We start from the raw sequence: 24,511 nt of genomic DNA, 5'->3' as shown, positions 1-24,511 counted from the left end.
TTTGTAGAGTTTTTGTTAATGAAGCCATCTTTATACTTTCAGTAACTAATTTTACATGTCGCCGGTTAACTCAGTTTTCGATAGTAAAATCACATCGACAAGCGTTAAAATTCAACACAGTTGTACATTTACCTCATTGAGCTGCAAATTATTGACATTGACATAACAAAATTTTCTTCATATCAGGAATCCTGCCCATCATTTGATAGAACTGTACGGACAGACCACACTAAAACTTAATGTATGGTCGCTACGAACTCTATCCAAGCCAGGGGGTAATATCACATGGGTTTGAAGGGTATCGACATACTGCATTACATGCGACAGCGATATCGATGGTCGAGTGGTCAAAGACCATGAGAGTCATATTCGCTAAAATTCCAATTGGAAAATTGACGTAAGGAAAAGGGGAATTACGCTTTCAATTATTAGTGACACTCAAGGCAATATGAAAATATTTTGCAAATTGATAAACTTGTAAAGTAAATCACAATCTATATATTTTTAAATCTATCTTGAAAGTAATGTTGACCACCTTCAGCAAATGGTAGGTATTCATTTATATTTTCACTCTTGGTTGTGATTTTGGCTGGATTTGAATACTCAATTAAACAACGGCCCCATGCATTTAATTTTGAATATTTTTTTTTCAATTCAAGGGGTTATTTCATTCCAAAAACCTTATTATACAATATGTGGATCGTTCTTTTATTAAAGCTATATTATTCATTGGATAGATCGGAACAACCAACAGATATGATGCTATAGCTAGTGCACATGACGGGTTAGCCCTTGGATCGGCACATATGGGACCAAACTTTCCCTCATGGCATCGGGAATACCTCAAACTGTAAGTAAATGAATATATGAAATACCTACCTTTGTATTACTCATATGCATATATTGCTCGCGTAAACGACGTAGGTCATCGTACGGCCTTCATCAACAAGCAAAACCCTTACCACATAGCAAGTTATAAGAGGCACCTACATGACAAATGTAAAACAAAACAAACGAGAAAACTTGCGGTCTGATTTATATACAAAACAATAAACGAAAAATAGATATGATATACAACAGAAAAAGAAAACCACTGAATTACAGGCTCATGATTTGGGACAGGCACATACAGGTTGTGGCGGGGTCAAATATGTTTGTGCCCCTACCTTGGACTTCGATGTAACAGCACAACACAAGAACAAACTATAAAATAAGTTGAAAAAGGTTTGACTCTTCAGATCGATACAAAGCCCAAAAACAACTAACAAAATGTTAAAGACACAAAGTACAGATCCGACTGCACTCGCAGTTACTGAAAGCTAATTTAAAGTCAATAACAAGTTAACTAATAAAAATCATATATCTAGGAATAAAATATCAATCTGTACACATCCAATGGGTCTAGTTTAAAGACGTCATAAACAGTCAGAGAAGAACATGATTTTGTGCAATGCCAAAATATAGGTATCGACAGAAAATAGGACCATGAATGTTCATAGCTGTATAGCAATACTATTAAAATCAATGTGTGTACTGATAAAAAAATTATTTAAAGATCTCATTACAGTGTTAATAAGTTGGCATCTTTTTGTATAAAGTTTTATTCAAAGGATTGATAAGTATACAAGGGTCGTATCTAAATTCACAGGCTCAAGAAATAACATCACTGTAAAAATTAGGATATGATATCCCGTTTGTTATAAATGACAGGTACAGGCAAACTTCAAAACTAAATCCTTATATCTGTGAAAAAGTTTAGTCAAGGTTTTTAATTGGTGGTAACGAAATCCCTGACTTCATAATTTACAAGTGATACATAGATTAATATGTTAATTAAAATCTAAAACGTCACTATAGCCACGACATTTTAAAAGCTTAAGTCGGCCTCTCTTGTAGAAGATAAATTTATATTTAGACATTACTTTTATCCATGTTATCTTCCAGTTTACAACAACAAACGCCGAAGTTCAAGTTTTCTGACAATTGCTCGGCAAGTTATGGTCATGTGTACTTTTGTACATGTCTCTTTGATTGAATGTTTGATAATAAAATTGCATATTCATTCAACTCTTGGTTACAACTTATTGAATATGAACTGTTATGTTTTATGTGGTTTTGTTGCTCCGCTGAACGTTTCATATATATGTATTCAGCTTTCTAACATTTAATCTTGAGCCTATATCATAGATATTTAAAAAGATACTATGATACATTGTGTCAGATTGGCTGCACTGGATGATGTATGAATACGTATGTTTTGTCGGAATAAGGATGTTGAATCTGATGTAGATATGCAATGCTCTCTACATGTTACAGAACCCTTGTAACAAACCGTCAATGGTCCATATGGGGTCTGTTGCAAGATATTTTTTGTGCCCCTAACATGCTCTCCTTTTTCCAGCTATGGTCAAAACTTGTACTCTCATATCTTGGTCGACCCACACCGCAGAACATATCTATTGTATTATTGTTAATTTGTTCTTGTCCTGAAAATGCATAAGATATTTGTCCTTTGCCGTTAGACAAACAACAATCAATCAATCAAACATGTTTTGACATTTGTAAAAACTGAAAAGTATTTTGCGACGCCGGTTGTCTTTGACCTTCCGCTCCCTATTCGCAGCGCTGTCTTTGAGTTCGCTTGTCTCATATAAAAGAGAAGCAAACGATACCAAAGGGACATTCAAACTCATAGGTCGAAAATAAACTGACAACGCCATGGCAAACAAAAAGACCAACAGATAAACAACAATACACAAAACACAACATAGAAAACTAAAGCCTGAACAACACGAACCCCACCTAAAACTAGGGGTGATCTCAGGTGCTCCGTAAGGGTAAGCATATCCGGCTTTAAAAATTTGAAAAGCATTTTGCGACGGCGGTTGTCTTAGACCTTCTACTCCTTAGGCTCCTTTTAACATTCAATAAATCGAAATTCTAGACCTAATTTTAAGGTGATCCAAATCATAAATGTTATAAATAAGGGTCAAGCTACACCACTGAGATCACATCAACCCCAAACACCGACTCTTCCGAAAGATAACAGACATACAAAAAACAAACAATAACTAACAACGAAATAAATACACACATGTTCAAAACTTAAAATTTGATATGCATGGGAAGAAAGCTACTGTTGTAAAATAACATCTTTCTCCATTTTAGTTAGCTTTTCCTATGGATTCTCAAATCTTCTTTCCACTAACATTTCTGTATTTGACGTACAGAAAAAAAGACATGGGCATATTTTTTAAAAGGAAAAATGTGGTTATGAGAAGATAGTTCTATAAACGTCCCGAGTCAAATCGCTCCGATTCACAAAATATGTTAATTCAAAGGTCAAAATATGGAAAAGAAGAAAATATACTAGTAGTTGGAAGAAGCTTTCAACCAACAATCCATTATGATTGACGTTTATTGAAGCAGCATTTCATTAGAATTAATATTCATTAGTGATTGACCCCTTCCCTTGTTTTTTAATTTATACAAAAGCTAGATTTACAAAGGTATACAATAGTTATAGATAATCCAGAAAATAATTCAGACGCATAACATTTTTAAGTGTCATTTTTACTTTGTGGCTGATTCAGGAGAGCATACGCTCCTCCCACCTTTTGAATGAAATTGCCTTTGTAGGTTCAGCATAAATTATAACATTTTGGACAATGGTGCTCCTCTTTCCTAGAAACCAGAATGAACCCTTAATTTTTATGCTATTAATTTTCATATTCAATAGAATCGAAATTCTAGACTTAATCTTAAGGTGATCTGTATCATAAAAAGTAAATTACTTTAGTGGACGACCAATTTATTCTAAGGTGGGCACGCAGTTTTTGTAACACTTTTTGATAGAGGTTAAAGGTGTCTGACAATTGATCACTACATTCGTACTTAATGTTTCAGATTTGAAGCTGCTCTACAGGAAATCGATAACCGAGTTACTTTGCCATTCTTTGATAGTAGATTAGATTATAACTTGGATGACCCAAAGGAATCAATTTTTTGGGGCGATAATTTCATGGGCGATCACAGTGGTGTGGTAACAAATGGACCATTTAGACTTTGGCGTCAGCGTAATGGTGCATTCTTAGAAAGAAATGGTGGAGCATCTGGTTCAATGATTTCACCAATGGGGATAAGAAATGTGCTATCCAGAAGAAGAAATATCGATATATTGAAACCTTGGGCAAATGACAGATTTGATCTTGAAAACTACCACGATGCGTACGTATTAGAAAACAGCTTTAACCCTAAAAGAAGGCATTTCAATCAAATCAAATGTCAATTTCAAAATAATAAATAAATGCATTTTGTTTCCAGAACAACACCAATCAAAACGTTAGTGTATTTTGAGTAACGGGGATTTAAACACTAGAAGTATAAATGATCAGCAGCAGAATCCATCTCATGAAGAAATTTCCATTCTGTCAAGAGTCGCACATTATTTTGATTCGCAGAGAAGAAAACATATACTAAATATAAGCCTGTGAGTCAATGTGTCGATCTTTTTTTTTTTTAACCCAGAATGCTATAATGGAATGTCTGTGTAATTTTTATCGTTGATTTCTTATTTAATCTCTTTTATTAAAGGTGTGTTTATAAGGAGAAGCTCTCCATTTTTTGACGTTTTCAGTATATGATTAATATTTCTGTTTTATAATGTAGTTTTCCATATTTTAAGTGTTTAACGTTATTGCCATCTTTCCCCGACCTTTAACTTTATGAACAATATTCATTCGTTCTCATTGCTATCAACATCCTAAATCCAACATCCAGCCTTTTTAAATTTCCATCAAATTTTAGCTTTTTTCGAAAATTTTCTGTCGATAAATTAAGAAATTACTAGGAAACTATATTCTTAACCCCCTCAGGCAAAATTGACCTTAGATGAACTTGGCAATGCCATGTCTCTTTTGATCATAAACATGCAGCTAATAATGTTTCTGTGTATTTATAAATTGAATATATATATGAATTCTGGTAAAATACATTCAAAAAACGTGGCCAAAGCCTGTAGATGAAGGCATCAGAACAACGCCAAGCCTGACCATCCAAACAGCATTGTCATTCTTAAAAATGTCTACACAATGAAAGTAACCAGTTGCAAAAGGAGCGTTCAGAAAAGAAGCTGGGCTTATTGAAAATATTTTACGAGCAAAAATGGGTCAGAAAACTCGCTTGATTGTGAATGTACGTGTAATATAATAAAATCGTTGACACTTTCGCAGACAAACATCCAAGAAAAAATGAAATTGGAATGAATTTTGTAAATCATGTGTAAAACACTTGCTTTGCAAATTCCTTAATGACCTTAATACCAAGAAAAATATTGAAACGTTTTGACAGTTCGTATTGGTGACATCCCTGTAAAGTTTCTGAATTCGCCAATGAAAGTAGTGAGTAAACTGCATTATGTATTTTTAAGTTCGTGTGTCAATGACTCATTTTTGCTAGTCTATTATTACCTCAGAACGTTATGATACGTATTTGTTTTCATTTTTTTGTCGTTCATATTCGATCTTCTTTCCTTTTACAGTCAGGATTCTACTTCGTCAATAGTATCTCCTCATTACGCCATCCAATTTTTATAATCGTAAAAATAGAACCCATTGTAGTGATGACGGGCTGTCAATTTAGCTCTTGATCAGTTTATCCACATAGCATCATTACGATCCTTATAAACCTGCAGTTGTATCTTAAAAGACAAATGTATCTTCTTTCTATTGAGCATCATTTAATGTACTTTTATGCATTTGGTCAACTTAAAACTATTGCCTAATCGGTTGTCAGGGGGAATTTCGAAAGTTCAAAAATATTTGAAACAAGAATGTGTCCATAGTACACGGATGCCCCACTCGCACTAATCTCTATCATTTTCTATGTTCAGTGGACCGTGAAATTGGGGTCAAAACTCTAATTTGGCATTAAAATTAAAAAAATCATATCATAGGGAACATGTGTACTGAGTTTCAAGTTGATTAGACTTCAACTTCATCAAAAACTACCTTGACCAAAAACTTTAACCTGAAGCGGGACTGACGGACGGACGAACGGACGGACGAACAAACGGACGCACAGACCGAAAAATATAAAGCCCCTAGGTGGGGCATACAAATTCTTATTAAATATTTCGTGGAAGGGCAGACTAAAAATTTTCAGAGGTTGAGGAATGATTACCGTAGATAACACTCACAAAAAATGAAGTTCTTTTGAAGTTATGCATTTTTAAGATCCACTTGTAACAGTACTTTTAGTAAAAATTGTAGTTCAAACACACCGACTCTGTTGTTATGACTCATTAGAAAGATATTTCACTTGACCCATATATTTCATTTCTTAGTACTATAAGTTTTAATGTTATTATATCAACCTATAGCCTAAAAAATATATAAAAATAATAGAATCTGAAGCGAGATGATATATCAAATACTTTTCTTTTATACGTTTTCAAGACAGAATAGTCAACTCAAACACGCCTGAACATAAAAAGGTGTATTCGACTTTCTATTTTCGATGAAATTATTGCCCATTTTTGCCCTAAAAATATATTCTGATCCCCAATTTGATGAAAAAAAAATATTGTGGTCAAGCAGATGACAAAAAAAATATTCTGAATCCAGATTTTCCCCATACCTTATATAGTTAAATTTTGAAAAAAATAATTTGATTAATAGCGTCGAAAAACTAAAATAGTAAAAGAGGCGAAAGATACCAAAGGGACATTCAAACTCATAAGTCGAAAATAAACGGACAACGTCATGGCTAAAACAAGAAAAAGATCAACAAACAAACAACAGTATACAAAACACAACATATAAAACTAAAGACTGATAAACACAAACCCCACCAAAAACTCGGGGTGATCTCAGGTGCTCCGGAATGGTAAGCAGATCCTGCTCCATATGTGGAACCCGTCGTGGTGTCCATGTTAGTACAAACCCGGTGATAAGTTTTATTCGGTAGGTCACATTCGGGGAAATGGGGACGGGATTGTAGTTACGTCAATAGGAACATATCCGTTGTCATTTGTGAAACGGATATTCCTTAACGGTCAACCAACTTGATATGGCGTCCGTAAAATTTACGAAGGGACGATTTCAACAGAAACTTGGAACTCGTGGTTTAATGGCTTCCTTATGAGCAGCAACCCTCTATCAAGGAAATCATGATAGGAAATACAAGTCCTGGAATATCATATCAACTGGGATATATATACGCCGTATGCAGGCGCTGTTGGAATGTTGCTACATAGAAATGGAAAGTTCACTATTGGGTAGCTGAAATCATCTCTTTTGTCATAAAGTTTTGTTTTCAACCGACCCTCATTGTAAATTTCTAGATGTAAGTCAAGATGTTAAGGTGTCTTCAATTGTTGTCAAATGGAAGGGTATACATCATAGTTGAACTTTTGAATGTATATGGTTGATCATTGTCTGAATAAATGATTTCAACCAGAAAGTGAATGAAATAACCCTATTGATAGTAACAACAGTATTGCTGTCCTAAATGTCTTAAGGAATGAGGCTGCAAGAATTTGAAAGCAAATGAAATTTGGCAGTCAAATATAGAGAATAAAAAATCTGCCCTTCTTTGGTGGTAGAATGTGATTTAAACCAGAGACTCTCATTGAACTAATGAGGGAAATGTTATTGTGTCCCCGTTCCATTTTTATACTTATTACGACAATAAGCATATGCAAAAGAGTATAGAAACGAGTCAATACACTCCGAATAATTCAGTCGTTATATTTTGCTAATCTACGATGGCTACATACTCACCCCTCATGAGCAGATAACTTATGAGAAATTATGCCTCGTATGGTTTCCTTGTCATCAAATTCCTTAAATTAAGTTTGAAGGCATTTCGGCTTGTAGGAAAACGTTTTTTTTTTTTGTTTTTTTTTTTCAATTGGCTATTTATGCACAAAGATATCCTCTGGCAATCGTAGTTTTCATATAATCGGAACTACATGATGAACAATGGTCTTTTTGAGCACTAGTACATATTCCTGTCAACCGCTTGATCACTAAATTCAGGAGCGGATTTAGGGGGGGCACGGGACCGGTTCCCCTTACGGAGCTTTATATATGATAAATGCATAGACTTTTTACAAGTATCACTTCAAACTTGGCGGTCTGGTGGGAATCCCCTTTTTTCAAAATCCTGGATCCGCACTTAGAATTAGCAAAGTACTTTCATAAAAGAAGGTCCAGATATGCTTTTCAATATAGTTCAATTATAATCGGGAAACTATTATACACGCTACCAATGCATTCGTGTTTGCCATCTAATCAACAAGCGATTTAGTGTTCAAACCACTGTATTGTTTAATTTATATATCGCTAAAGATAGTGTTTTGAGCTCTAGAAGTTTTGGTGTAGTTTAATTTCTGTCTCATTGATGTTTACCATGTATTTCATTTTAAACTTAATTCAAGGTTTATATTGGTTCCGTAAGTACTTTTTTCGATATAAGTTTTTGCAACACACACATTTTCAAAATTTGTAAAAGAGGTCTTCAAAAGAGAGGCGAAAGATACCAAATGGATATTCAAGCTCATAAGTCGAAAACAAACTGACAATGTCATGACAAATTTTAATTTCTTCTACGGCAATGTATAGTATACTAATCATGTATATAGAATTAGTAAGGACAAATTTTTAATATTTCTATTAAGTTATAGACTTCTCAGTAATGCCGCGTTATAAAAATATTTCATTTAAGCAAAAAAAAAACCAAACAAACTGCAAACATTTATGAGTTAAACAATGAAAATTTCATTAAAATCGGACCTGAATTAAGACGTCAAAGTGTTTCAAATTTTTGGAATTTATATGAAATATGTAGCGTCATTTTCGAGGTGTTAAACACTCTTGACCTCTGACCATAATTTTTACCATTTCAATTTCATTGATTTATTGAAAAGCTGTAAAAGGTTTTTAACATTTGAATCACATTACAAAATTCACAATCTTTCCGATTTCCATCTTCCAAGGGAAAGAAATAGAGTAAATAAACAAAGCATTAAAAAATAAATCAAAAAGTCCTACTTAAATGACATAAGACAAAACTAACCAATTCAAATTGATTGGTAAAGCTGAAAGTTTATTGACAAATACGAGAGCCTGGATGGGGTTTACAGAACAGAGAATAATGGGCAAAATGTGCATAATAAAATGCAAATATAATAAAGAATAGACAAATATAGACAAAACAAATTAAAAATAGAGAGGGCTAAAAGAGGATGCTAAAAAGTACAGAATAGAGAATAATTGACAAAGTAAATAAAGAATAAAGAAATGACCCCACTCCCCCCCTCCCCAAATCCAAACCCCAATGTATACGTACTGCATGAAAAATTGTTGTAACATGTTCATTCTTTTACAGTGTACACGTTTGGGTTGGTGGTACAATGCGTGGATTAAATACAGCTCCATCAGACCCAGTATTCTTTCTGCATCACTGCTTTATAGACTATGTTTGGGAGCAGTTCCGACAAAGACAAACTGTAGATTCTGAGAGTGACTATCCATTTGATCAGAGTGCTCCGCCATCTCACGCACCAAACCGAATCATGGATAACCTAGAAAGTGGAAAGAAGAATATTGACGGGTATAGTAATGATTACACAGATCAATATTACAGGTATGTAATTTAAACAAAATAGTAATAAATATAGAAACTGTGAGCACTGATAACAAATAAATACCTGTGATCTCCGATTTGTATAGCAAAGGTTTTTTTTTTGTTTGTTTTAGGAGAACGTACTGATATAGAATATCTAATAGGGCAAAGTCCAAGTTTTGATATTCGAAAACACAAATGTCGTTAGAGTTTAAAAAAATAAAATGGTTACCGCTCGATGTCACAAAATACTAAATATCCAGTTTTTTATTTCATTGAAATATAATCTCTTATGTACCAAGTTTTACATACAAAGGTTTGACGGACGGACGGGTGATAGAACTAACGGACGTTATTTCATAGAAATTGATCCAATATCCACCCATTTAGGTGCGAATCATATCTCTGGACTTACATTGATACTGTGCTATGTACGCAATGTTTCGGGTTATTTCGGAAATGTTTTTATTCCAGGGAAACCTTCATCAGAGACCACCCCTATTGTTTTTGTTTTGTTTTGTTTTTTCATTTATTTCTTTTTTATTATTACTATTTTTTCTTTAATTCATCAAAGTTTTAATTTTTAATTTTTAATTTTTTTATTTTTTAAATAGTTTTTGAATTGTGTTTTTAATAATTACACTTTTAAATTTGTTTTATTTTTATTTTGGTTTTCTTAACTTTTTCAACCAATATTGAATTAATTACGCGTTTCATAGTACAAACTTGTCCTCATAAGAATATCAGTTTACATGTGTTGTTTACATGATGGTCATTAATTAGTTCCGCACAGTTAAATGTTTAGTAGGAACTGTGAGGTTTAGATAAATTATTTTATAGTTCGTTTAACTAATTCACCAATGTTTCTGTTTCTTTTGAATCCTATTGATAGGTTTTTATGAAATTTAGCACCTATTGTAGAATCCGTTTTAATAAGATGCCAGTGTTTCCTGAATACTTTTTGAAGTTTTTCTGCTTGAGGATGATAATTTGTAATGAATGATATATTATATTTATTTTCAACTTTGTTCTTTTTCTTTAATTTATCTTGTCTGTCTTGGAATTTGATTTTTGATAGAATTTGTTCTACCAATTTCAGTTGATATCCTCTAATTAATAATTTTTCAATAAAGAGATTTTTTCTGGTTTGAAATTCACTGTCAGTCTTGGTGTTTCTAAGTATACGAATGCCTTCGCCTTTAATAAAGGATTTAAAGTTTGAAATGGGGTGGTTTGAGTTTTTATGAAGATATTGGAATTTTTCGGTTTTCTTTGTAAAACATTTCAGGTCTAAAACACCAGTATTTTTGAAGCGTTCGCCCTTGAAGATTTCAAGGTCATGAAATTTTATGGAATGATTATTGCATTCATAAGTGAATTTTAGCAGGTCATGTTGTTTATTTGCATTTCCAAACAGAAAATCAATTTCAGACTCTTTTGCTTCAGTAGTCCGTCATCTCTCATTCTTTTATGAAAAATATTTTTTTCAGAGATTGGAGAGTTTTTAAGGATTGAGTTTATGTGATTGTAAATAGCAATGTTACATATTTCAGGGGAAGCTGTTGCTCCCATTGATGCTCCAATGATTTGTCGATATGAATTTCCATAAAAGGTAAATTCATTATTGGAAAGGATGAGTTTTGTTATTTCAATCAAAAATTTGTTGGTAGGTTTTGTTATAGAAGATTCAATTTTTTCATGTTCATCAAGCGCTTTTTGTAAGGCTTCTGTGATTTCTTCAAATCTGAGATTGGTATACAGTGATGTTATATCATATGTAACAAGTAGTACATTATTATCAAATGTACAGTTTTCAATATTTCTGATTAAGTCACCTGTATCAGAAATGTATGTTTTTTGTGTTTTCACTAAGGGAAGTAAGAAATAATCTAAATATCTCCCTAACCTTTCAAGTGGTCCATTACACTGTGATATTATTGGTCTACCAGGGACATTTATATTTGTTATTTGATTATTCTCGTTTTCAATGTTTTGTAAAACTTCACTGTCCAGTTTGTGAATTTTAGGGAGGAAGTATGCAAAAGGTGTTTTTATATAATTTTGTTCATTTTTAATGTATTTGAAAGATATTTCATCAATACAGTTTTCTTCTTTCATTTTGTAAATTACTTCATATACTTTTTTCTGAGTGTTTTTAAGATTTATCTCTTGGATTTGTTCATAATGTATGTTGTCATTCAATTGTTTTCCACCTTCTTTCAGGTAGTCGGAAATATTTTGAATAACTGTTACATTGTTTTTATCTGCTTTATGAATGATGATATTTTCATCGTGTTTTAGATTCTTCAGGCACTTCCTTTCTTGTAGTGAAAGGTTAAATTGTGTTTTAGGGATATATTTAGATAATTCCATTTTCATTTAGATAATTCCATTTTCGTATAGAAAATATATTTTTCAATAGGGTTATCGGCAAACGCCGGCACCGAAAATTTAGATTTCTCCTTGAAGGGATGAATTTTACTTTATATATTTGGATTTTCAAGGAAAAAGTATGAGAGTCTCAAATTCCTTTCATTTTTTTTTAAATCTTTCATTATTTGTTTTATGGATGTTTTTGTTGTTGGAACAAAGTTTAGTCCTTTAGCAAGAACTAGTGTTTCTGGTTGTGATAATGTTTTTGATGATAGGTTCAGCACAAATTGTTTTGCAATTTTCAGCTTGATTTCTTGTTTATGTAATTTCATTTTATTTTTGACGGCTTTGAATTTTTCAATGTTTTTTGACTTTTTCTTGTTTTTATTAAGTCTTTTATGTTTTCCCATGCTTTTCTTTTTGCATTTGTTAAGAATGTTATTTTGTATTATTTGATATACATAAATATGATTCTGTATCACTATTCTCATTGGATGTTTTTAATTTTGTAATGACCACAAGGGGTGTGTCCTTTTCATCATTGTTTTGGTTAGTATCTATAATTGCTATCTAGATCAATCGTGGATACGCAGTAGGCAATAAATAAACAAATCTAGGGATATAATATTCCCAGGTTTATTGATTTACTGTCATTAATTTGCAATACATCAACAATCGAAGTAAAAGCAAAAGTAGAGTTTAGGTATTTAAGTAATCATTTGATAAAAGACAAAAGTTTAATGTCGATTCTATATAATTTAATAAGTAATGATTACAGGTTTATCTCACATGAAATAATTATGAAATTTATGGTTCATTAATATTCGTTTAAATCCATATGTATAGGAATGAGATATTATCCTTGTTTATTCATGATTAGTTTTCACGTTATGCATATAATCAGTTACTTGTGTTTGGCTAACAGTTTGGCTAGTTCATTCAGTACTTGTCCATTTCCATTCTTCTTAGTATCGGGTTTCCTTCTGCTAGTAGTACTCTTTTTAGTTTCATGTTTCAAGCTTTTAGAGTAGTTCCTTAGACGTTTTTCGAATTCATCATTAATTTCCCTAGACTTTCTGTTTATAAGGTTTATTGAAAAACTATTAATTAGAGGATATCAACTGAAATTGGTAGAACAAATTCTATCAAAAATCAAATTCCAAGACATACAAGATAAATTAAAGAAAAAAAACAAAGTTGAAAATAAATATAATATATCATTCATTACAAATTATCATCCTCAAGCAGAAAAACTTCAAAAAGTATTCAGGAAATACTGGCATCTTATTAAAACGGATTCTACAATAGGTGCTAAATTTCATAAAAAACTATCAATAGGATTCAAAAGAAACAGAAACATTGGTGAATTAGTTAAACGAACTATAAAATAAAATTATCTAAACCTCACAGTTCCTACTAAACATTTAACTGTGCGGAACTAATTAATGACCATCATGTAAACAACACATGTAAACTGATATTCTTATGAGGACAAGTTTGTACTATGAAACGCGTAATTAATTCAACATTGGTTGAAAAAGTTAAGAAAACCAAAATAAAAATAAAACAAATTTAAAAGTGTTTTTATAAAAATAACACAATTCAAAAACTATTTAAAAAATTAAAAAATTAAAAAATTAAAAATTAAAACTTTGATAAAATAAAGAAAAAATAGTAATAATAAAAAAGAAATAAATGAAAAAACAAAACAAAACAAAAACTATAGGGGTGGTCTCTGATGAAGGATTCTCTGGAATAAAAACATTTCCGAAATACCCAGAAACATTGCGTACATAGCACAGTATCAATGTAAGGCCAGAGATATGATTCGCACCTAAATGGGTGGATATTGGATCTATTTCTATGAAATCTTATTTAAACGGATTCTACAATAGGTGCTAAATTTCATAAAAACCTATCAATAGGATTCAAAAGAAACAGAAACATTGGTGAATTAGTTCAACGAACCATAAAATAATTTATCTAAACCTCACAGTTCCTACTAAACATTTAACTGTGCGGAACTAATTAATGACCATCATGTAAACAACACATGTAAACTGATATTCTTATGAGGACAAGTTTGTACTATGAAACGCGTAATTAATTCAACATTGGTTGAAAAAGTATAGAAAACCAAAATAAAAATAAAACAAATTTAAAAGTGTTTTTATTAAAAACACAATTCAAAAACTATTTAAAAAATAAAAAAATTAAAAATTAAAAATTAAAAATTTGATAAATTAAAGAAAAAAATAGTAATAATAAAAAAGAAATAAATGAAAAAACAAAACAAAACAAAAACAATAGGGGTGGTCTCTGATGAAGGTTTCCCTGGAATAAAAACATTTCCGAATTAACCAGAAACATTGCGTACATAGCACAGTATCAATGTAAGGCCAGAGATATGATTCGCACCTAAATGGGTGGATATTGGATCAATTTCTATGAAATTATACAAAGGTTTGACGGACGGACGGACGGATGATAGAACTAACAGACGTTCACTATATACCACTGCTTCAATGTGCGATATCAATGATAATTTTGTTTGTTCTGTATGCTGAAACACAGCTTCCTACAAGGCTTAATTACATTAACTCTGCCCATGTTATAACTGGGGATCTAATCATAATTCAACATGAACATCTCCGAAAGGTGATATTTCATGGCCCTAAGTTCAAAGAACCCCAACACATCAATTGGAACCATAACTTCAAAATAATTATGGATTCCATTGAGGACTACGCCAGAGCATGGGCTAAACGAGAAGAAGTTGAAATGGACACATTGTCAAAATGGGTCAAAACAATCAGGTCTCCGATAAAACGTCGATTTCATAATTTGAAAAACTGTGTGAATGATCGACCAAAGTCCGTTTTAGAGACAAATAAACTGTGACATGTCTATCTTCTCTTAACAATAAATATGTTGTTGTTCCTGCGGACAAAGCTTCAAATATATTGTTTTGTATGTAAATCGTACTACTATGAGCGTCTTGTAAATGAATTAGGAATAAATCAGCACTCAGGTAATCCTACATACGAAAACATATCATTTGTCAAGGATGAGATTTTGGCTTCACAAAATTCCGTACAAACAACGGTACATTGCCGGCTCATGTGCATGTTCTACAAAGGAATTGTTTATTAGATTGACAAAAATTCCGGCCGCGGTAAAAAAAGGGTCTTCAGAAATACAGTGAAACTGTTTACTCGCGTAGTGATATTAACCATATGTGGATTCTAAAAAACTCTAAAGAACTTCTTGATAATTTTAAATCTCGATCTTTCTCTGAAATTAATTATATCAAAACTTTTGATTTTTCAACCCTGTATACTACAATTCCGCATGAGAAATTGAAAAATCGTCTAAAAGAAATAATCCACAATGCTTTTCAATATAGCATACGCTATATATTTATTGCTTTGGGATACCATACGGCAGATATTGCTACTAGTGAACAAAAAGGTAAAACATGCTACACAGAGGAACAAGTGATCAGTATGCTGGAGTTTCTCATTGACAACATATTTGTTGAATTTGGAGGTAGACTTTTTCAGCAAGTTGTCGGCATTCCTATGAGAACGAACTGTAAGCCTCTCCTTGCCGATCTCTTCTTATTTTCATATGAGTCGGAGTTCCTTCAGACACTTGTCAAAAACAAGAAAATCAAAGAAGCCCGATCATTTAATTTCACATTCATGTTCTTCTTATACGTTCAGGTATTTCACATCCAATTTTTTATGGAAATATTCTTTATAAAGCACAAAAATGTCAGTATTCACCTCTGAAACTAACAAAACCTTTAAATAGACTTATCAAGAAGGGATATAGTTACGATACTGTTGTCAGGTCATTAAAGATTGCATATTTTGGCGTTAATATTGATTCACTTATAGGGTCTTTGCATCGGCACTAAACACATTTATTTAAAAACCAGTTGTTGGCATGACACGGGTTATGTTCTTCTCATATATGTTATGATGGTATGATACTAAACCCCTAACGGGAAGGATTGTGCCTGATATTCATATGATGAAGACATAATCTTTCAATCAGTTTAATTGAAGTCTGGAGCTGGCATGTCAGTTAACTGCTAGTAGTCTGTTGTTATTTATGTATTATTGTCATTTTGTTTATTTTCTTTGGTTACATCTTCTGACATCAGACTCGGACTTCTCTTGAACTGAATTTTAATGTGCGTATTGTTATGCGTTTACTTTTCTACATTGGCTAGAGGTATAGGGGGAGGGTTGAGATCTCATAAACATGTTTAACCCCGCCGCATTTTTGCGCCTGTCCCAAGTCAGGAGCCTCTAGCCTTTGTTAGTCTTGTATTATTTTTAATTTTAGTTTCTTGTGTACAATTTGGAGTTTAGTATGGCGTTCATTATCACTGAACTAGTATATATATTTGTTTAGGGGCCAGCTGAAGGACGCCTCCGGGTGCGGGAATTTCTCGCTGCATTGAAGACCTGTTGGTGACCTTCTGCTGTTGTCTGTTCTATGGTCGGGTTGTTGTCTCTTTGACACATTCCCCATTTCCATTCTCAATTTTATCTTTCCATTAACAATCCAAACTTTTCTGATTGGGTTCCATATATATATCCTCTAGAACTAGAAATTAAAGAAACAACAGACACGGCTTCCTCCGCCTCATTTTTAGACTTATACCTCGAATTTGACATAAGTGGTCATCTCAATACCAGAATATATGACAAGCGAGACGATTTTAATTTTGAAATTATAAATTTTCCCCATCTTAGCAGCAATATACCAACTTCGCCTACATATAGGATATACATTTCCCAACTCATTCGGTATTAAAGTGCTTGCAGCTGTTACCCAGACTTTATAAAACGTCACTAGTGTCTAGGCAGAAAGTTGATGAGCCAAGGTTATGTCAAAGAACGTCTCGTCCTGTTTCTAAAAAAGTTCATTGGAAGATACAAAGACCTTGTTGATAAATATTCCGTATCAACTTCACAAATAGTACATGATGGTCTTGAAGTATAGGTTCTAGGTACTGACGTTTATCATCTTAATTACGTGTTAAATTTCCCCCTTTTTTGTCCTTGTATATTTTTAACCTTTACTGTTTATCCATATTCGATCATATATTTATGATGTGTATCGGTATTTATTCATCAAGCCATTGTGTTATTGTGCTATGGTCAATTTTGAGTACTTGTCTTTCATTTTTGCTTATGTACTTTGTCTATATGCCATTTTGTGTTTCTTTGATGACACTGTTATTTTTTTTTATAGTGATTAAGATTATATTACAATGTTGACTGCTGTACCCCAATTTTTGACGTTTTTACCTATTATGTCTGTTTGTTTTGATCACACATTGTTGTCAATATACTGTAAATTTAGAAATTATTGCGAGGTTTTTATTAATGCGACTGTGTGAGTAACGCAATAATAAGAACTCGCAAGTTGATATCTGAAACGTACATCTGCATGCAGATATTCCTGAAATCGCAATAATTAATTTCCCATTTTTGTCCATTTTTGCAAAAATCACAATAATAAATGGACGCAATACTTTCTGAATTCACAGTAATAGAATTATATGCGACTGTCATACAAGTGAGAGGTTTAGCTAGCTATAAAACCAGGTTTAATTCACCATTTTCTACATAAGGAAAGACCTGTACCAAATCAGGAATATGACAGTTGTTTTCCATTCGTTAGATGTGTTTGAGCTTTTGGTTTTGCCATTTTGTAAAGGACTTTCCGTTTTGAATTTCCCTTGGAGTTCGGAATTTTTGCTATTTAACTTTTTACATGTGTGAGTACGAATACGAGTACAAAAGTTTGATTTTGATTTTGTTCCCATATAACAGTACAAACATAACATAAGCTCTTGAGAGCTTTTTTTCGAATATAATTAACATTAAAACAAAGAGAATGCAGATAAGATATATAAGGAGCATATATTACAATGCATAGATACAGAACAGGCATATTGAAATACATACAAAGCACTACCAAACTACACATCTAAACAAGCTAAAACTGAAGCATAACTAAAATTAAACCACAGCTAAAATTAATTTAAGCACAACTAGAAATTAAGCAAAACCAATTTGAAGCACAACTAAACATTACAGCACACCTCCAAAATTTAAAGGCATAATGCAAAATTAAGCATAACAGTTTAAATGTAAAGCGCTTTCACTAGAAAAAATAATACATGAAAAGTTTATCTACATGCCGAACAAAGACATTCCGATCCATTCCAGGACTGTAAAAGGCTCTTGAATTGTGCAAAACTATTTTCAGTCCTGAAATGGTCGGGAAGGCTGTTCCACAGAGTTGCAGCTGCAAATCTAAAACTTTTATTACAAAACTGTGTTGATTTTACATGTGGAATATCCAGTATATTAATATATCTGAAAGAATATTTACAATCTTACTTTTAATTTAGATCATGAAAACAGACAGGTGCTAATTTGTTAACTATGTTAAACATTTCAATTGACATTGATATTTGTCTTTTAATATGCGTTGAAGACACATTAGCCTTTTCAAGCGATATGAGTTTGAATGGTCTTCATACACAAATCTTTGTGCATATTATTAATTTTGAACCATTCAATAAGTTATATATAACGATTAATTTTTAGCTTTGATCAACTTCCCTTAAAAAAAAAGAAAAGTTATTTAAAAAAACCTATAACATAACATTATTGTTTGTCGCAAAACATTTATATCATTGTAAGCTTTTTCTGTAGATATGCAAATAGTCCAAGAACATGTCGTCAATGTAGAAACCGCTTCCCCTATCTTAAATGTGGAGACTTAGTCAGAGGACTCTGTTCTGCTACAAACAGACCACAGATAAGGCTAGCGAGTCAAGCGAAATCAAAGAAACCAGTCAATAAAGATCTAGGAATAACAAGAAAATTCTCAACTACAATTACGGACAAAAGAAAGATACCACCACGTACAAGGAGGTCAACGGGCGATTGGCTTGTGTACGAAACTTTCTTAGAGGAAAAAAAAGTCAGTAAAATTGGACGAACAAAAAGATCGATAAATTCCAGGAGATACACTAAGGAAAAGCGAACATCTCACATAACCAACATGGACTCTACCATGCAAAACTCCTTTTTACTGGATGGCGAGCCGGATATTAAGCGTTGGGTATTTATACCAGTTAAAATTGTTCATAGACGTCCGTCTGGCTTACTCTTTGGCACAAAAGTGATAAAGAATAAAAATATTGTAGATGGTGTTGATGTATATTCATATAACAAAAATATGAATTATACAGATGAAGAGCAGCAAGCAGCATATTCTCATAGTTTTACGTCCGGGTCAGGGGCAGACAAAGTATATGTTCAGGTTGACGGTATGTCATACAATGGAAAGTATGTAGATTACACGATAGTTGATTCCAGACTCCCTGTATCAGAATCTGTTGCCTTCGTTGCTGTTAAAAATCCAAAACTTAATTCTAGCATTTCATTCATATCTGCTTACGACTCACATGGTCGAATTTGTCGCCCATACTGTCATTCGTACGGGTCAAATTCAAACCAGTATAGAACATGTTCCGGGGTGGTTTACCTGACTGAAGAAAAACCTAAGTTGTATGGTGAAGATGTCGGAGAGGTAACACAACTACTCTATCCGTCTGGGAAAGGGACGGTTTTTACCAGGAATGATAAAAATATATTTCTCAGTTTCTACTGCGACTTCCATGAAATTCCATGGGGAAAATGTTAATTAGTTCTTTTGTGATGAACGCATAGTTTACATTGCAAATATATGATGTTCACAAATACTTTGTTTTGGCGCTTGTTTTATAGTTATGAAAAACCGTACACATACAAAGTTTACGTCTAAAAAATATAATGAAAAAGTCAACAAATATTTCGGATAACACAAATCCTTCTTAGCATAAACAGGAGACTAACCGGTGAAAATCCTAAACATCCTTCAAATTTAATACCAATATGATGAATATCTTTAACCAAGACAATATTTCAATATGAAACAATCTATGGAATATATATACAAGATATGGAATAAAAAAATCTTTGTTAGCTGACTTGTTCCTGTATTGTTAAGAATCAAAGTTGATGGGTAAACTCAGTAAAGACCCGTCTTAATTTCATTTAATTGATGAATTTGATAACCCTCACGTTACTTTTATGATTGTTTTCCTTTAAATAACCAAAAATATCTCATTATACCGCGGAAATTTATCCAAGGGAACATACTGTGAATAAATTTAAAATTAAGATCAATAAGTACATGTCCTTTCCTTGTCAGTAAATCAATGGTTGTCGTTTGTTGTTGTCTGTCATATTTGTGTTTCGGATATTGTTTTGTCATTAATCAGGCCGTTGATTTAATTTGTTTCACATTTTGTTATGTCGGGACCACTTATAACTGATTTTACGGTATGGCTGTTGGTCATTCATTTTAAGGTGTACGACCTATATTGCTTAAGCCCGCTTCATGTTAACTCGGTTGGATAGTTGTCTCATAGAAACACCAAATCACATCTCCTTGTTTTACATTTTGTTTCGAATTTTGCAAGTCATACATATTTGTAAGACTTTTTCATCTACGGAACGATTTATTATCAAAATTAAAGCATTTGTTGGACTAACGTATATAATCCTTCTAAAATAAATTATAGCAAATGCAACAAATTTTACCGTTTGCAGCATTGAAATTTCCATTTAAGCAAATCATGCCAGCACAAAAAGGTCAAAAAGGTAACAATGACATTTGCATAAATTATGGAAACAAGGGAAAACGTCAATCAATAATGAAAATTTAGCCTAGCTGGTTTGATTTCAAAATGTTATCTGATTTTTATCTCGATTGACGCATCCCTATTTTGTTTAAATAGCACAGCAAGAAACTTCTATGATGATGGCTACAGCTAACCGTGTCATTTACCAAAAGTACCTCAGCCAGTCGCACATTGGGTTGTATTGTGTGTACACTAAACTGGTCAAAAACAAACCCATGCTGTAAACACACCAAACAGTTTAATGTCATTTTTAACACTTAAGTCATTCCTGGTTATTCTTTTTTTTAATTTTTTTTAGCAAACTGCACATAAGTTTGTACTTCGACTACCCAGAATATGGTTTATGGTAAACATAGATACGACTTAGATCACACTTTCCCATAAAAATTGAATTTCATGAACTTTTATAGATTTTCTGAATACAGACAAAAGGAGATGTACGGTTTAAATTAATAAGACTGCAACTGCATGACAATAGTAGCGAAAATACATCTAGTAGGCAAATAAATTGTCTTAAACAATAGACAGATATAATCCTTACAATATGTCAATATTTATCCCCAAAAATGTACAAGGTAATGGTGTTTGAAAAAAAAAAAAAAAAAAAAAAAAAATCGATTACACCGTTGGTTTTCCCGTTTGAATGGTTTTACACTAGTCATTTTTGGGGCCCTTTATAGCTTACTGTTCGGTGTGAGCCAAGGCTCCGTCTTGAAGACTGCACTTTGACCTATAATGGTTTACTTTTACATATTGTGACTTGGATGGAGAGTTGTCTCATTGGCACTCATACCACATCTTCTTTTATCTAAGAACATCGTTAACCAAAACCAAAATTCTGTTGGGTGTAAAGTTAAATATTATTTTGCTGATACAGCTCAAACTGATATTGGTTAGCAACATCATTCAGGATGCAAAATTTCATAAAAACATATAAAATTTTCAGTTTTGCATCAAAATGCCTCGAAATGCATTGAACAGAAACATATAGCACTGAATAACATTTTGAGTTTATGAAAATATGTAATATATTTACAAATATTTGAAGCACACGACTTTTTAAAATTTAATTTTCAGTAGGATTGGACAAATTTTAGATTTTGACCATTTGAGCGAAAAATCGGATAACATTTTGAAATCAACCAGCTAGACACGGATAAGAAAAAACAATTCAATGGTAAAAACACGCCAAACAGTTTAATTGCGGACATTTTTCTGTATTGTTATGAGTTACAATTTATGACTAAAATCAGCAAAGACCCATCGAAACAACATCTGATACAAAACACTTTTAGATATTTGGATGATATATTGGCTCTCAATAATGACGACTTCAGTATGTACACTTAAGAGATTTATCCTGCTAAAATGACTTTAAATAAAGCTAATACTAACAATGAACACTGCCCTTTCCTGGATCATGATATCTATATCTTTAAAGGGAAGCTTAATACCAAAATTTACGATAAATGAGATGATTTTTCATTTCCTATTGGTAACTATCCATTTTTAGATGGTGGCGTTCCCTTGTCACCATCTTATGGTGTTTATATATCTCAACTTGTTCGATTCGCTCGTGTATGTAACAACGTATTTGATTTTAACGAAAGAAATCTCTGTATTACTGAAAAATTATTACACCAGGGTTTTCGATATCACAAACTAGTCAAAACATTTACTAAATTTTTTCATCGGTACAAGGATATCATTCGTAAATATAAATCAACATGCAGACATCGTATACGTTCAGGTATTTCACATCCAATCTTTTATGGTAATATTCTATACAAAGCACAAAAATGTCGCCATTCACCGCAAAAGCTACCCAAACCTTTAAACAGACTTAATCAGAAGGGATATAGTTACGATACTGTTGTCAGGTCATTAAAGATGGCATATTTTTGGAATTAATATTGATTCACTCATAGGGTCTTTGCATCGGCAATAAACATTTTTATTCTAAAACCAGTTGTTGGCATGATACGAGTTATGCTCTTCTCGTATATTTTATGATGGTATGATACTAAACCCCTCACGGGATGAATTGTGCTTGATTTTCATATGATGAAGACATAATCTTTCAATCAGTTTAATTGAGGTCTGGAGCTGGCATGTCAGTAACTGCTAGTAGTCCTTTGTTAATTTATGTATCATTGTCATTTTGCTTAGTTTCTTCTGTTACCTATTCTGACATCGGACTCGGACCTCTTTTAAACTGAGTTTTACTGTGCGTATCGCTGTGTGTTTGTTTATTCTACATTGGCTAGAGGTATAGGGGTAGGGTGGAGTTCTCAAAAAACATGTTTAACACTGCCGCATTTTTGCGCCTGTCCATAGTCAGGAGCCTCTGGTCTTTGTTAGTCTTGTATGTTTATTTTCTTTTCTTTTAGTTCATTTATATGTTTCGGAGTTTAGTGTGGCGTCCATTTTCATTGAACTTGTACAAATTTTTTGTTTAGGGGCTAGTGAAGCCCGCCTCCGGGTGCGGGATTTTATCGCTGTGTTGAAGATCCATTGGTGGCCTTAAGCTGTTTTATGCTCTTTGGTCGGGTTGTTGTCTCTATGACACATTCCCAATTTCCATTCTCAATTTTAATGTCATTTTTAACACTTAAATCATTCTTGGTTTTTTTTTTTAATTTTTTAGGAAACTACACATAATTTTGTATTTCGACTAGCCAGAATATGGTTTAGGGTAAACATAGGTACGACTTAGATCACACTTTCCCATAAAAAAATGAATTTCATGAATTTTTTATCGATTTTCTGAATAAAGACAAAAGGAGACAAGTGGTTTAAATAAACAACACTGTAACTGAATGACAAAAATAGCGAAAATACATCTAGAAGGCAACAAGTTGTCTTCAACAATAGACAGATATGCTAGTAATTCTTACAATATGTCAATATTTATCCAACAGTTTAAAACAGTTGCTTTCTGAAGAAAATGTAAAATAAAATATAAGCGTGCGCCGCCAAGCAGTTGCTAACAAAGTTCCGTAAAAGTGATACATGTACAATAAGGCCTATAAAAAACCTAGTGATCTTAGAACACCTTTATAATTTAAAGTTGTATTGATTTTGGAAGAGCTGTTGGTAAAGAAGGCACACTTACTTTATTTGGAACAGCAAAATTTATTTTTGAATCATCCAGATCTAAATGTTCTGAATGTGCAATTTTATCCTTTCACTGGTTCTGAATTCCAGTACCTTTCATGCAGCTTAAATTTTTTTATTGTGTAATAATTGGAATTCCATTTGCCGAAAAAGTTTACTTTTGTCGCTAAAAGGCATAGCTAAAGTGCATGACTCAAAATACCGACGGGCAACATCTAAAAATAATTTGCTTTCTTCTTTACAATCCCGGTCGTTACTTAAATCTCATACCTTCCTTAAGCCATTATTTGCTGAATACAAAAAATCGTTGGAGGGGTCTTCCGAACGGTGTATTCCTCCTATTCCTACATTTTAAAATCTGGTATGTCAGTATACATTGATAGTTATTATTATTTTTTTTTAATCCCGTCTCTCATAATTTCTTTTAAAAATGGCATTAATATTTCATATTATTTTATGTATTCATGTATTATGTTATGTTTTGCAATATTAATGGTGAGACGTAAATAAACTCTTTGTATTGTATTGTCATTTGTAAAATAAAATCCATGTAGGAATCGGCAATAGAAATTTGAGCGAAATGGTAGGACATTTGAGAGATAAAAAAAG

General features: G+C 32.5%; 2 protein-coding genes across 4 annotated transcripts in view; one reads left to right on the top strand and one right to left on the bottom strand.

The window, feature by feature from the left end:
- Positions 1-20,046, top strand: part of LOC127724662 (tyrosinase-like protein) — a 92,753-nt gene extending 72,707 nt beyond the window's left edge. For 2 of the 3 annotated variants that reach the window (XM_052231697.1, XM_052231696.1), the window contains exons 3-6: positions 738-850; positions 3,907-4,227; positions 9,391-9,648; positions 18,747-20,046. In XM_052231697.1, coding sequence (XP_052087657.1) covers positions 738-850; positions 3,907-4,227; positions 9,391-9,648; positions 18,747-19,743 — 1,689 coding nt within the window. In that variant the 3' untranslated portion in view covers positions 19,744-20,046. Of the gene's footprint in view, positions 1-725; positions 851-3,906; positions 4,228-9,390; positions 9,649-18,746 lie in introns of those variants that run through there. The other variant, XM_052231698.1, reaches the window with a different exon arrangement.
- Positions 1-24,511, bottom strand: part of LOC127724749 (uncharacterized) — a 185,055-nt gene that overhangs the window by 69,784 nt on the left and 90,760 nt on the right. The window lies entirely within an intron of this gene.

Source organism: Mytilus californianus, unplaced genomic scaffold (assembly GCF_021869535.1).
Source record: "Mytilus californianus isolate M0D057914Y unplaced genomic scaffold, xbMytCali1.0.p SCAF_14, whole genome shotgun sequence".
NCBI lineage: Eukaryota > Metazoa > Mollusca > Bivalvia > Mytilida > Mytilidae > Mytilus > Mytilus californianus.
This window is presented reverse-complemented; position numbering and strand designations above follow the sequence as displayed.